This window comes from Melanostigma gelatinosum (genome assembly GCF_949748355.1).
Source record: "Melanostigma gelatinosum genome assembly, chromosome: 18".
Taxonomy (NCBI): domain Eukaryota; kingdom Metazoa; phylum Chordata; class Actinopteri; order Perciformes; family Zoarcidae; genus Melanostigma; species Melanostigma gelatinosum.
The window spans coordinates 4,280,549-4,295,491 of NC_136651.1; the positions used below are offsets into that span (position 1 = coordinate 4,280,549).

Genomic DNA, 14,943 nt, shown 5'->3' on the forward strand with positions numbered 1-14,943 from the left:
CGAGGGGCCACCACAGAACCACATCAGTTAATACGTCAGCAAACAGTTACCGTGATGAAGTCGAGGGCAGGCTTTAACATCAGGTCATATAGGGACATCACTTCATCAGTTCTATTGATCCTTGCACCCTAATTACCATAATGATACCAGCTGTCTGACTCTCCTGCTCTGTATGATCTCATCTGCTCTGTTGTTGTGTTTGCTGGTGTTTGTGTCTGGCTATTGCTGAAATATCTCTCCTCCCGTGGGTCCCTGGGCCTTCATCTTAATCTCTGTGAGTGTCACCTTGCCATTGTTGTGCCAGGGAGTGAGAGGGACAGGAGATAAGCGCGATAAGGTGCAGTCAGAGTGTGTATTCTCACCGTGTCACGGCCTCAGCTGCCAAACAATAACACTCAGACGAACGGGTAGTTGGAGAACACAATCTATTGTGGGGGGCCATGTTTTCACGAGGCACTGGGATTTATTGGTGACGGACCTTCTAAAGACTGGTGAGCCTGTTCCAAAGGTTGCAAGTTTATTAACGTCTGGAGAATAGCTGCCCTTTTTTTATTTGTTTGCTCAGGAATAGAAGCACTGCGGAGTGCTTTGGTATAAATAAGGACTGCTTTCTGTTTGTACAAGGAGTCATTTATATCTATTGCACTTCAAAGACTTAAACGAGGCTTTATATATATATATATATATATATATATATATATATATATGTCCAGAGGAGGAGCAGAACCACAGAGTTTAAATATATTAATCCTCCTATATTTAGGGTTTGCACAATTATGGCTTGATATCCATGCCAGCAGCTGCAGCACCAATATAAAACAGCTGTCAGTTGCCTTTTCTGTGCTACTCACCTTACTTTCCAATATAGATAAATAGAAAATAGAGAGCTCAATCTTTGACAGCCCCAGAAAAGTTTCAATGTGGTCCTAGATGTGTATTAAAGGGGTCTGATGATGATCTTGGAATCTTCCGATTCCGAGATCTTGACTATCTCTTACCCCGGTAGCTCATTGTCTATGACCGTCTTCTGCAGGCCGGTGGAGATGCTGCAGCCCGCCTCGGCGGGAGGCGAGGCCACGTGCTCCGAGGACTGTCCGGGTGACATCATGACGCAGGACGGGTTAGACAGAGCCGTGTTCACCTCCCGCAGGATCCTGGGCAGAGGACCCAGCTTGGAGGCTGCACTCTGCGAGGAAGAGAGACACAATTATGTTTTTAAGCCAAATCAAATATTACTCTGGACCACTTCAGTCGGGGGCATTAATTGGAATGGTTTTGCAGAATTTGATATTTGCATATTTGTTAGACCGAGTTACTTTCCCTACGCCATGCAATCAACTCTCTTCTTCAGACAACATGCTGAATAATGGATTCGACCGGTGAGTCGGATGGACTCAACCAGACTCACTGTGATTCCTGAATTATTGAAAGACAAGGTTTCAGAGCACTGGATGCTCCTCAAATCTGCCCTTTATCGAATTATTACCAGCTTCCCATCTGCTACCAGAGCTAATGTAAACGTCCTTGTGAATCCATTAATATGCCTCACCCAGCCTCCGACTTCAGTCTTCTCCCCTTGTGCTCTGTTTATGTAATGCAATCATGAATTATTGATTGACGTACGATAAACATCCTAATGTAGTCTAAGCAGGATTCAAGTCCTCAAGCTTGTGATAGTGTATTGAAGACCTTTGAAACTTCTGTAAATTGAATCCTATAATTTATTTATGCAGAATATCTCTATATCTCTATTTATATAGAAACTAATGCATTATAATTTCCAGTATAACAATACGGAATGTGGAACCCTGGTGATGGCTTTGCTGTGTGCTGAAATGATATAATGGGATCGTGCCATCTTCAGTACCTGGTCCATCTGGGCCACCACCTCGCAGAGGAGGGAGTGCAGGGTGGAGAGTTCCCTGCCGAGGTCGATGTACCCCTCGAAGCCTGCCGTGTTGGAGATCGTCTCCGGGTTCGAGATTTCGAGCAGGAAGCGCTGCATATTGGTCCACTCGTGCTCCAGGAACTGGTTCATGAAGGACATGTACTCTTCCTTGTTACCAAACCTGCCGGCAAACAGGGACAGGAAAGGGAAACCGGGACAAAGAGCAATGCGGAAATGTTATTTCAGTAAATTCCACAATCTTTCTGCTAAAAAGCTGGGCATATGTTCATGGTTCCTTCATCCAAACAAACTCCTCAAACAACACACACACACACACTCACTTGGTGAAGTTCGCCAGGTTCTGCGTGACTTTAGCGATGAGCGTGAGCGTGCGCGCCGTGCGGTCGTCTGGATACTCCTGCATCAAGTTGAAAAGCGAGGGGGACATGATGGCCGGACAGAGAAAGCGCAGGAACAAGGACGCGCTGATCAAACGCTCGCTGATGTCCGGTCGACCGCGGTTGCTGCATTCCTGCCGCCATGACGCAAAGACCTCTTTCAGCTCTCGTGGAAAGACGCTGCGGAGAAGAAGAGACAGAAGTCGCGTTTAAAGAGCGGACTGAAAGTGATCTTTACCTCGTTCCACATGAATGAGCAGAAATCGAAGGTTCTTTAACAGCGAGTCCAGAAAGGTGCGTCGTGTTAATCCGTTTTTGGCACATTTCCTGTTCTCCCGTTTCACTTTCAGTCCTACTTCGAGACGTAAGAATAAAATGAATTCATCAAATTCTGCACGTCTTAAAGAGGCTGTTCATTTAAGAGCGCTCAAGAGCTCTCCCCGGCCGGTCCAGGATATATCCGGGAGGACTGCAGTGCAGGGATAGAGATGAGCACACGCTGTACCTCCTGAGTGAAGCTGTGAGAGTGATTGTAAAAAGACTGGTCGTGATGAATAACATCACTCGCTGAAGCCATCAGCGTTGAGCTTGTTATTTGCATCCGATTTGAACATTTGATCGGACTTTTCTCGCTCTCTCGCTTGTTTTTTGTATTTGTCATCGGTGAACACAACAAGAAGGAAGCTGTTACTGATTTGATTGCAATCACTTTCTATACATCATGTGGCACTAAATTACCATGCGCTGAATTTGTTTGCAACTCCTGTTTGGCTTCTTTTGTTTCCATTTCAGCATAATTTATCCCCATATACACACAAAACATCGAAGATTTTAAACAACTAAAAGGAACTTCTTGAGCTGAAATCCTCTCTGATTGGAGTCAACACGTGATCCCTGAGAGCTGCTCTGAAAGGTTACGCCTACACTTTGCTGTAAGTAGGAGGAAGCTGCTGGATAAATATGTCTTTTGTTTGACTTTTGGTGAAGTTTTACTGCAAAGTTGGCTCCGTAGAGCATATCGCACATAATACCCAAGTTTTGAACAACAGATGTCTTTGAAAACTGACAACTGCTGCGAACTGGCACGCAACCTGATGAAAGACCCCTTCGATTGTTTTATTGTCTGTTCACGAGAGACAATTCATGGAATGAGGGATTTCTGAAATGAAACATGTAATAAAGCAGAATGCACATTGAATATGGTGAAGTATGGATCTTGTTAAGGGGTACACTGTGTGCCATTAGACACTCCTTGTCTTGAATAGTACGTGCTCCGGTATTCACCAGTACGAGTTGATGATTTTGCAGAAGGCCAGCTCACAGCACATCTTCAGGTTGCTCTGGTGTTCGTGCAGGTCACCTGAGGAGCACCTGGACGGATCCACCTCACAGTTCTCGTCTGACTCGTACAGAGCCTTAATGAACTCACCTGAAAGAAAAAAACAACGAAAACACTCAGGAAATGAAGGAACAAATGGGCTTCTGTAGACGTCTGCGATAGAGCTGCTGTGGGAGTAACTTGTCTGGTTTGTGCTGGTGATTTGAGGTGCTTTTTTTAGTACTGCTGCGCTGAGCAACAGGAGGAAGACTATGACGTCGAAGCTACAGGGAACAGAGTTTGGTGTCGTCCTTGAGATTTTAGTAAGCTGAACCATGAACTAAAACAATTAAGACAAAGACCGACAGACCTTGAAGAGTCATATAAGCCAAGCAAGGTTACACTCACAAAAAAGAGGAATGAAAACATGTCCTTTTTACTACCTCCTTTGGGATAAAAGACCATTAATGCTACGATCGTAATGAGCCAGCAGCTGTAACAGAGAGCTCACGGGTGTACTTGTGTTATCCCAGTCTCAGTTTCAGGGATTTCACGTTAAACAAAAAAAAAACCCTTATCAAAAACAGTGATGCATAAGTTACCAGAACCCCAATATCCATCTGAATCAATCGACAGAGACATGCAAGAGAACAGGCAGCATCCCGTGTTCCAAAGACATGAACACACACGTTGAGCATGAATGTTAGCAGCATACAGGGAAAGATGTGGCAGGAAGGATGTGTGCCGGTTGTAGATTAAACTGCCAATGTGTATCGGAATCAGGGCGGGAGAAGAGCACACAGTGCACACAGAGAGCTTATTGTTAGGTCTGCAGGCGGACAAACACACTTGGTCTAACCTTGGACGAACATTGTAGAGCGACAGAATAATCACCCCCATAATAATGTCTCCACTAAGCGGATGTTGTGAGTGGTTTAGAATTCCAAAAGTGTCTGCCAGAGGCAGACGCAGACATGTTTCCTGTCACAGTCCGTATTGTGTGTCGTCCAAGACGAGCTTCTGAAACAACGAACTGAAACGCTTCGGCTGTCAACAGGACTGGTGGGAGGAGAGGACCAGCATGTTCAGTCTCTAAATGTCACTTTTGCTTCATTCTATTGTTCATTTCATTTACTGATGATGATCAGGAACATGCAGACAAACAGATGAAAACAGATCGACATGACGAGAGCAGCTTTTCTTTTTGCTCTCAGAACTATTTCAGGCCTTTTCTCAGAGGAACGGCAGCCGATCACGTCACTCTGCCTCCGCCCTCTTCCAGGTCACTGCTCCACTCACCCAGGGCGTCCTGCAGGTACTTCTGCCCCACCAGTTTGAGGTATTCCTCGATGGCCTTCGTCGCCAGCGTGTTCTCTCTGAAGATGAGGTGCTCGTTCTCCCCGCAACGGTCCACCTCTGACATCATCAGGTCTGTGAGGAAGTCCTGCAGGAGAATAACAGAAGCGATACAAGACAAGCAGAGGGTCAATGACTGCGAGTCATACAGTCATATGTGATTATCCACACTTAAAGTTTCTTCTTCGCTCCTACGGTTGGATGTTTGAGCTTCACTGTGCAGAATGATGTGCAGAGTTTGACACTGGAAGTCTTTGTTTCACATCCGTGCGGGTGAAGGTTTTATTGTATTGCATTGAAAAATCAGTGTCAGACACACGAAGACTTCTTTGTACTCTTCTGCCATTTCAGACACTGTTGTCGCTCCTGTTCAGCGGTCCTCTGTGTGCTTGCTGTCGCCTGACTAGTCTCCCGCTGGTGATCACTAATTAACCACAGCATGCACACACTCCCCATCCACTACCTGTTTACCAGATTGTCTTTAGTTGCCATGACTCTGCAAGACGCCTTCTCTTCTGTCTCGCCTGCAGTAGGTGTGTTTGTTGGTCCTTATGTGCCAGTTTATGTGTTCACAGTGGGGTGGTGGAGAATGGAAGCAATTAAATAACTGTAAAGCACATATAAATGACGGTGTGGATGAAAATAATGCACATGCTGTCTCTTAATTTACTACAGTGCAATGATTCAACAGGTTTTCAAATGACATTTTTATGAAAAAAAGCATAATCGTGTCATTATAATAATGACACGGGGAAACAAAACGTCTTTGAATTTGACACATCCAGAGCTGAAACTTAGTATGCAGAAAGAAACTACGTTTACCAGCTGATGAAACACAGTGACAGGACTCATATTTGTATACAATGGCAGCAAACATTTTCTTCACTTAAATGCTCCGAGAGGGATTTTGACACTCGTTATGCTGTGCAATGAGTGAACGAAGACAGAAATAAATGCTCGTCTCCGTTTCCCAGGATGTGCATTATAGCCAGGGAGCAGCACGACCCACGTTTCTACCAAAGCTATATATATGTGTGTAGAACTGTATAAGTTATCTCCATAAAGGACTATATGGTGTTCATCAGGTGTAGATCGAGGCATTAAAAGCTTCAAAAATTCAAAGTCTGAAAGGGAGAGAGGGAAATGGAGCCATCTGGGGATGAATCATCCTCTTGTTTAGATCCCTTCAACACATTTCTGGGTGTACTCTCATGCAAGTCCCCTGGCAGCTTGTTAAACCAGGGGAACCAGCGTGGCAGCGAGGGAGAAGATAGGCAAGTGACAGATGTACAGAGGGAAATAGAGAAGGAGAGGAAGAAGAGACAGAGCGCCATTCTTTAAAGAACAGAGGAGGACCTCTCAGACGGTTTCTATATAGCTGCTGCAGAAAGCCTGTTATCCGATCAAAAATCAGAGGAACACCGCAGGGAGCCAATCATCCACTGATGTGCAGCGAGAGGAGCCTTTTTTGGTGAACGGCATTCGCACATTCCACACATGCTCCATATACATAATACACACACACACACACACACACACACACAAACCTACTAAAGCTCAACTTTTGCGCATTCATTGTAACACAACATTCCAATAATGTCTGAAAAGCAATCTAAATAAAGTACAAATGTGTCTGCATTCGTATTTGAAGTCCAAATACTGGTCCAAGTTTTTGTGAGTTAGTTTCGTGGCGAAACCTTCACCGTGGAGATTTGAGGGGCAACGAAAAAAAGGTAAATCAAAGTCAGGGTGTGATACACTAAAGTCACTAAACATCTCTGAGTTCGGTTTAATGACGAGAATAAGAAATGGAAAGAGTTTTAAAAGAGTGACTGTGCAAGAAGGAGGCCAGGAAGAGGAGGACACCAAGCGAACTACGACGACTCTGAAGGAGATCCAAGCTTCAGAGGCGGAGATTGGAGAGGCACATACTTGCACATACTAGCACATACTAGCACATACTAGCACATACTTGCACATACTAGCACATACTTGGCCGGGCAGTTGACCAGACACGGCTTCATGAGGGGGAAGAGGAGAGAGAGGCCGTCCTAAACCAGGAAAAACCTCACGTGACATCTCGGGAGAGCCACGTGAGAGAGTCTACGGTCTGAGGAGACCAACATTTAACGCTTTGGCCATTAGACTAAATAGCATGTTGGATTACACATCATCCCCCCCCCCCCCCCACAGTGATGCTTTTCTGCAACAAGCCCCAGAAAATGTCTGGGGGTAGAGGGCGAAATGAATTCAGGAATATAAAGGCAAATCCTGAGGAAAAAAATTATAATTATGCAGTCTGCTTGAAAACATGCAACTTGGGAGGAGATTTGCTTTCCAGAAAGACAATGAAGCCAAAGCTACAGCGGCTTGAACACAATATCTGTCCTGGAGAGACTCAAGGATGTAATTGCTTCCAAAGGTGCGTCTAAATATAAAGCAAAGAGTCTCTGTCTGTCTGTCTGTCTGTCTGTCTGTCTGTCTGTCTGTCTGTCTGTCTGTCTGTCTGTCTGTCTGTCTGTCTGTCTGTCTGTCTGTCTGTCTGTCTGTCTGTCTGTCTGTCTGTCTGTCTGTCTGTCTGTCTGTCTGTCTGTCTGTCTGTCTGTCTGTCTGTCTGTCTGTCTGTCTGTCTGTCTGTCTGTCTGTCTGTCTGTCTGTCTGTCTGTCTGTCTGTCTGTCTGTCTGTCTGTCTGTCTGTCTGTCTGTCTGTCTGTCCTACAACAGCTCAACTGATATACTTCACACTTTAAAACTTATATTCTGATGTAAAACTATCAACCATTAGTAAAACTATAAATACTGTCCAATAAAGGTCCCGTGAAGAGCGAAAGACAGACATATCAGCATCATCAAGTATTTAATATTTCGAATAAAAGAAATATAAAATACTTGATTTCTATAACAGTTTGATCACTTTGTAGAGAACCATTTCATGTTGATTAGTCTCAAAAAAGCCGCATTAAAATACTCTGATTCAAGGTTGTAAGACAAAACATGAACTTAAATCACTGAAAATCGTCCCGACACTGCTGTTTCTACTGATATCTTCTCGTCCAGGAATCTCATTTGTGCCGACAGCATTACAATTTAGGTTACACTTTATAGGAAGAAAATGTCATCCCAATTATGATCTGTCCTCTAACCTAGTCACCCCTCTTCTCTCTGCCTCCCTCCCTCCTCTCTGGTCTCCACTGAGGCGAGGCACATCCAGGCCTGATCAGAGAGGACGTTATATGAAATAGAGGAGGAGAGAGACTGGGAGAGACAGAATTATTCCTGCTATAGCCTAAAACTAAAATGAGACCCATCCACCGCTGATAATCTCTTACATGCTACAAACACATTGTTGAGCCCAACACTGTTGTAGGTGGAGGACACAGTTCAGCCGTGTCACAGTTAATCAAAACACATGGACACAACGCAAGCACAGGGACCATAACGGCGGATGTGCACACTATCTCGTCTCTGCATGAAGTGCAAACTGCATACATGTCAGTGCACACCACATGTTCTTAAGATAGACGAAAAAAGACTTGCAGCACCTTGGCCATTGCATTTGATTTATTTTGCAACAGCATGGCAATGCAAACTGTGACCACCATCCCTCATTTGAAAGTCTGCTGCACTGACATGCTTTTATGTAGGAAATTCAAACCAGGAAGATGTGAATTTTTGTGAAAAAGTCACGTCAAGTTTATTTATACAGCCCAATGCAACAAGACCAAAAGTCTAACGTCATGCTCGCGGCTCTGTGTGCTTTGAGTTGAATGCTAATATCGGTACGCTAACCAGCAGATATTGGCGGTTTCCCAACACCAGGGACACCGACAAAACACAAGTCACCGTGTTATGAAAGTCTGAAATCACGCCCTAAAGAGAGACGGGAGCTCCGTTCTTCTCCCTCCCGTCATCCCTCATCCCTCATCCTTCCCCCTGCCTCAGTGCTAATAAGGAGAAGTAGAACGCTCTCTGTATCGCTGCCACATCTCATCAGCCGAACCATGCCTCAAAGAGAAGCCAGCACACAGAGACAGGAGGGTGAAATGAAGATAGGGTCGGAGTGAAGGGTAGACGGCGGAGCCCGGCTGATCAGATATAATAAATAGTAGGAACAGGGTCCTGTTGGAAGAGATGAGAAGCTCCCTGTAGATGTAGATGGGGTTACTTGCCAGTAAAAACTCATAAAGTCTTGCGCTTCGAAGCTGAAATATAGATGCACAGGCTCCGACTGAAGAGACAACACAATCTGCGAGGTCGTGGCCAAGACTCTCGCACAGACAAACCTGAACACAGAACAGAACAGGACGCAGCGGTGTTTCAAATGACGTGCTTTGTAATTACCGCACCGTGCAAAGAACATCGAGTCTGGGAAAGAAAAAGAGAGAACACGTTGACAAAAAGAGGGTCGGGTTTATACTTTGAACGCGCTCAGATGTTTTAAAAAGATGTGTTTCTATGGCAATACAAGAGTGAGAGCAATAAAAGGCCTTAAAAGGAAAATACTGGAGCAGGAACAAGCATGAGGTTAAGTTACAGAACACCGTCTTCTTAATTCAGCCTCTTTAAAACGGTCTGAACCTGAAGAGCATGTGAGTTCAAATATCACACACTGATCACTTTACCCAGCTGTGTCACGTGAATGGGAATCAATGCAAACGGCTTAACGATGACGAGCTCATGTGATATAAATGTACTCATAGCACCGCTTGCTTATTTTCAGGGTTTCCTGCTGTCGAACGAGTGTCTTAATGGAAGAAAAGCTTGTTTTTTGTGGCTGTATTCAATTCCGACGATGTCGAACGGGCCATAAATAGAGCGTAAAAGATTTCCATTTGGCATAGTGCTTATGCTTTGTTCATGTATTGTTTCTGTCTTGTGAATGGATAAACAAACATCATTAATGGAGAAGTCATGGTTTGCGAAACTAATGGGATTCATTAGAAAAAGAAAATGGAAATAACCTGTTGATGCTTCGAGAGCTGCTATTCAGGTAAGTGTGTATATATACGCACCAAAAGGCACAATTTAGAGAATTTGAAATGGGTTCAATAATTTCGGAAAAAAGAGTTGAACGTGAGCAGGAACTAGAAACCCAATAACGTCAGCAATTTGACTGATCGATGGGTTCAGTTCTCCAGCCTGGGGGGAAAGGGCTGATGAAAGACCCAGGGGGAGAACAACAGGAACCACTGCAGCCTCTCCATCCTTTCGCTCTCCTCATCTTTCCATCTCTTTCTGCCTCCCCTGGTTTCCCTCCCTGGAGACTGGTGGCTAGTGTTACGGAGTCACAGCCTGCAGCTCTTCCTGCGAGGGTCACATTGGGTTGACTGAGAGGACTGGAGGCCGAATGGAAATGAAAGCAGGTTCACAAAAACAGGAAGGGCTGCAGCTCTCCCAACTTAGCTGCTAACGCGACACGTGATCATTATGAAGCTGGGTTAGACTGCAGGGAGTCTGACAGCGAGTGTCATCAGCATACAAACGTCATGTCTGCTGGCTTACTCTGCATATTCTCCGCGTGTTCTACAGTATGTGGCTGTCGATCTTGTGTTTCTTGTGTTTCTTTCTCTCCTCCTTGTTGGTGCCTTCACCTTTCCTCCATCACTCCACACTGTCAGGGGGTGATCAATAAAAAACACTCTGAAGATATGATGCATTGCCTTCGTAGTGCAAATTGTACAGAGAGGACTACACGAGGAGAGCAAGTGCATTGATGTGCTTTGTATTTGTATCCTGATCTAATTAGAGCCTATACAGCAGATATGGCTCCATGACGAGGGGGGGACAGCTGATTCACTCAAAGCTGGTAAAACAAAAACAAAAGCCCAGCGGAATACAGAAGCACCAGAGCCCTTTCATGTCAAGCTACTAAACCACTCGTCGCATCATATTATGTGCTTGTGACAAAGTGCGTCTGTGCGCCACAGCTGTGGTTATGAGCACCGCTGCCCACTGTTGCCAGCGCTGACTGCATGAAGAAGTGAGCTGAACGGAACGACAATTCACCACAGAGGGTGTAGAGAGGAGAGACTCACATATGTTGCCCTCTTAAGCGAGGCTGTTAGTTTACCTTGAGGAGCAGTAGACTAAAAATGGCATAATAACCAGGACACCGCCCTCGTCCGGCCAGTTATCATATTCATAAATCCTCCTTATCGTCGCTTCCAACAGTCGGCACGGCAACAAAATTAGAACGTAATCTTCCCGAAGGGGGGGCGAGGCGTCGAGAAGACGAGATCAATGACGCTGAGGATTCGTGCCAGAAGTGAAGATAACGAAAGGTGAACGTCTCCGGGCAGTTCCGACACCACAGACGGTTCCGTTATTGTTACCGGGGAGCTTCCGGTAGTGCTGTTTGGGTGTGCGGACATGTCCCACGGGGCAGGAGACGAACAGGTGTCGTGACCTTACAGCGCAGGCTCTTTCTGATTGTGGCCGGGTTTAATAAAAATCACTTTGGAGAGAAAGCAGACTCTTCATTCTTGTTCCAACCTACAGCCACGGTGGACACCTCTGACCTTTTCCCACGCTGTACAAAGCCACATATATCTTAACGGCAGGCCTATTTGCTCATGCACAAAATTGAATCACTGACCTGCCACCACCTGCCAATGTCTTTGTGATTTATACGTCGGTAGGTGCGTGTGCGTATAGAGTCAGCGTCCGTGCCGCGACGCAGGGCGTGCTCGTCATGCTCGGCAATGCATCGTGACATCAATACGGCGTCCACACAGAGAGCTTTGGCCTCAAGATGCAATGAAGCGTGAGAGAGAGGTGAAGCAAGACGAAGACGGAAAGTAGGGAGAGAACAAGAGGGAAGGAGCGAGTGTGCAACGGAGCACAACATTGGGGGGTGTAATTACCCGGTGATGGGTGATAAAATGACACGGGAAGAAACAGAAGTGTAGAAGGTGTTGCATACTAATGCGTGTTACAACCTGCAATCTGCATCCCGCAACAATGGGCGGCTGCGATTAAAAGCCATTTTACCACCTGTGCACAGCCGATTAAACACGGCTGCAGATCGGCAGAACTTCAGAACTACAAAGTTACAGCCGCATTTCCCCCAAAAAAAAAGAAACGGTCACCTCTGCTGGGTCTGCAGCGGAGGATGTCTTAATTAGGCCTCAGCAATATTTCAGAAGAAGTGGATTCTTTGTGCATGACATGACCGCTTTATCCATCGGTGCTGAAGGGAAATGCACTCGAGTGGATGTGTACTGCCTGATGTCAGACCACTTCACCGCGTCTTGAACGGTGAAAGTCTTTTCAGAAAGGAAGTTGTCGTTAACAGCGCTGACGCTTGACATTTTGAAGCAGCTTTCATTAATTCTTCCTGTTCGCGTCAGTCTGAAAGCTTCTGTTTTGCCTATTCTTCAAAAGGCAACAGCAGCTTTTTTCCCGTGTATTTACAGCCCCGCAAAGATTAAAAAAATGAAAAGGAATGTGAGAGTCTCTTTAATGATGAGCAACCTTGAAATATCTCTAGTGCTGTTTCACAAGCTGCTCATCCACCAGCAAGCAGAAAACCAGCCAAAAAAGAAGGAACGGGAGGTGAGAGAGAAGTAAAAGTGCTCGTGGGGATTAATTAATTGAAGATGATTAAGGATGTGGCTGTCTCTCCGGGGACCAGCAGAGGGCTTCTGTCCCATCCATCAGCGGGGCTTCTCAGTCCCTAAACTGGCAGACTGGCGCTACAGTGTGGATGGACATCGCTTCTTAAGCACTGATCATTCGTCACTCCGCTGAGATGCGATGAAGTCAAAGAAAGTTTCAAAGCTCTGCTGATGAGACACTGTCAGGAAAACTAAATTGAGGCGCGAGCGAACTGACGCTGCGGTAAAGACAGCAGCCCGACGCAACATTCCACTAGAAGCAGACAGTTATTTCAGACAGAACAAGAACAACAGGATGCCTATTTCCTGACAATCATTATCAATGCCTTGGAACGGAATTAGATTCATCAGTATTATTAAACCTCTTTCATTACTAATGGGCGAATCGTTTTCTCAATTCATCAGTTCATCGTTTGGTCTATGAAAAGAAGGAAACTGTCAAAATAAGTGTGTCTTTTCAGAACACAATTCAATTCATTTAAAACGTCTTGTTTTGTCCAGCCAACAGACCAAAACTTCAAAATATTCACCGACTAACTGTCTGCTGATTCATTTCGATGAACCGACTCATCAACTCAACTCTAAGCTCCTTTGCGTCCTCTTGTCATCAGCAGCCAATGAGATGGCTTTCCCTCCCACGTCTCGCTCTCTGACGCTATGTCGGTGAAAACGCCGACGTTTGTCTCACTGCACTGAAAAGACAAAACGCCGTGCTGTCAAAGTAAAGTGAAATACAGACATTTCCCGGGATGGATGGGAAATTATCCGAGTCCAGCGGCCTGCTGTCATGGGAGACTTAGCCCCCACTGTGGGAGACTAATCCCCCCCCACCCCCCCCCGTGCTCGCAGTGCTACAGACAGCGGCGGATATATTGTGCTTCTGTCCTGAATCGGTATGCCGTGAAGCACTGCAGGGGATACATGGAAGGGATTAGCTTGAGTTAAAAATGTAATACAGGCTGGTGCGGCGAGAGGAAATCAGCTCTCTGTCTGCTCTGTATCACAGCTGTGGGGGGGGGGGGGGGGGGGGTCGACAGTTCACAGGAAGAGCAGGCAGCGGAGGAATAGTTAACCTCTGTGCGCTACATAATGTCTCGTCAGTACCTCATGGCAAGTTAATAGTTCGACACTCTGGTTCTGTTGTCCGTTATGTCTCCGTGGGGTGAGTGCAAACGTGGGGGGAACTGGGAATAAATCATCAGCGCTGTTGGTACTGACCTTGGCCTTGCCGGTGCTCTGTAGGATGTGGACCAGCGCACACGCCATCTCCTCCTTGTTCTTGACGCTAATCCCGGGCTCGAGCACAGAGCAAAGCAGCATGTAGTTGTTGGTGGTGTACTCGGCAAACTCCTTGTACATCTCCATGGGAAGGATGTTCATACTCTGATAGCGTGCCTTGATCCGAATCATGGGCCCGGACGTCTTGCCCTTCGGGGGGGTGGGCGTGCTGACGGGATACCACTTCTCCATGAACTGCCGTCCGGTAACCGCCGCCACGGGGATGTTGACGAGTCCGATGTAATTGTTTTTATCTTTCTTCTTCTTCTTGTCCGTGTCTTTGTAGAGGTGGGCCGTGACGCTTTTGACAGCGGGCAGGTTGTTGAACTCAAAGTGCTCTCCCCAAAAGACATTGTCGGTCTTGAGTTTGCAGGTGGTGCGGGCGTAGAGCGAGTCGTCCAGACAAAGCTCGCAGAAGTATTTCTTTTTGGCCGGCAGGTCCTTGGCCTCGATGATCCAGAGCCGCAGCAGGTTCTCCACCCGGCGACTGTTGTCCTGGAGAGGATGATGGGACGTGGTTTAGAAAGGTCAACAACATCCTCACTGGCAACTTCATAAGAATAAAATATATATACACAGTAGTTCAAAATGATAGTTTCAGTGGGAAACTTATCTGGTGAACCAACAACCGGAATGAATGAAATGTCTCCAAAAAAATAAACGAATGAGATTTAAACGAGAATCTTCTTCAAACCCTGGTTTTGAAGTGACTCCATTTTAAATGACGTAAACAATTCATTAAGAACTTCAATCATTTCAATTGAAAAGCTTTTCTCTGCTGCGCTTGCGGCAGCTAAGAAACCTCACTCCTACATTCTCCCACAAAGTGCGAACCCATTCTTATGCAGTCATTTGATATTGCCAAGAGTCGGGTGTCTTTTTGGCCCTTTATTCAGATTGCCTTGACAACTACCTCTGAAGATGACAAGAGGAAACGAGGAGCAAATAATTAGATGATTAGAGAGAAACACCAGAGCCTCTCACAAACACAAGGAAGCCGTTGAATGTTTGAGATACTGTGCTGGAGACAGCTCAACAGTATCTGGATGCCTTTTATACGTCACGACATAATATAAAGTGATTCTTCTG

At 45.8% G+C, this 14,943-nt stretch overlaps 1 protein-coding gene across 1 annotated transcript in view; it reads right to left on the bottom strand.

Moving 5' to 3' along the window:
* dab2ipb (DAB2 interacting protein b) overlaps positions 1 to 14,943 on the bottom strand; it is a gene marked incomplete at its 5' end in the record, with an annotated part of 74,420 nt that overhangs the window by 11,970 nt on the left and 47,507 nt on the right. Inside the window, 6 exons of the mRNA XM_079289362.1 lie at positions 999 to 1,186; positions 1,868 to 2,069; positions 2,230 to 2,466; positions 3,571 to 3,715; positions 4,904 to 5,048; positions 13,795 to 14,349. Of these exons, the coding sequence (XP_079145488.1) occupies positions 999 to 1,186; positions 1,868 to 2,069; positions 2,230 to 2,466; positions 3,571 to 3,715; positions 4,904 to 5,048; positions 13,795 to 14,349 (1,472 nt within the window). The remainder of the gene's footprint in view (positions 1 to 998; positions 1,187 to 1,867; positions 2,070 to 2,229; positions 2,467 to 3,570; positions 3,716 to 4,903; positions 5,049 to 13,794; positions 14,350 to 14,943) is intronic.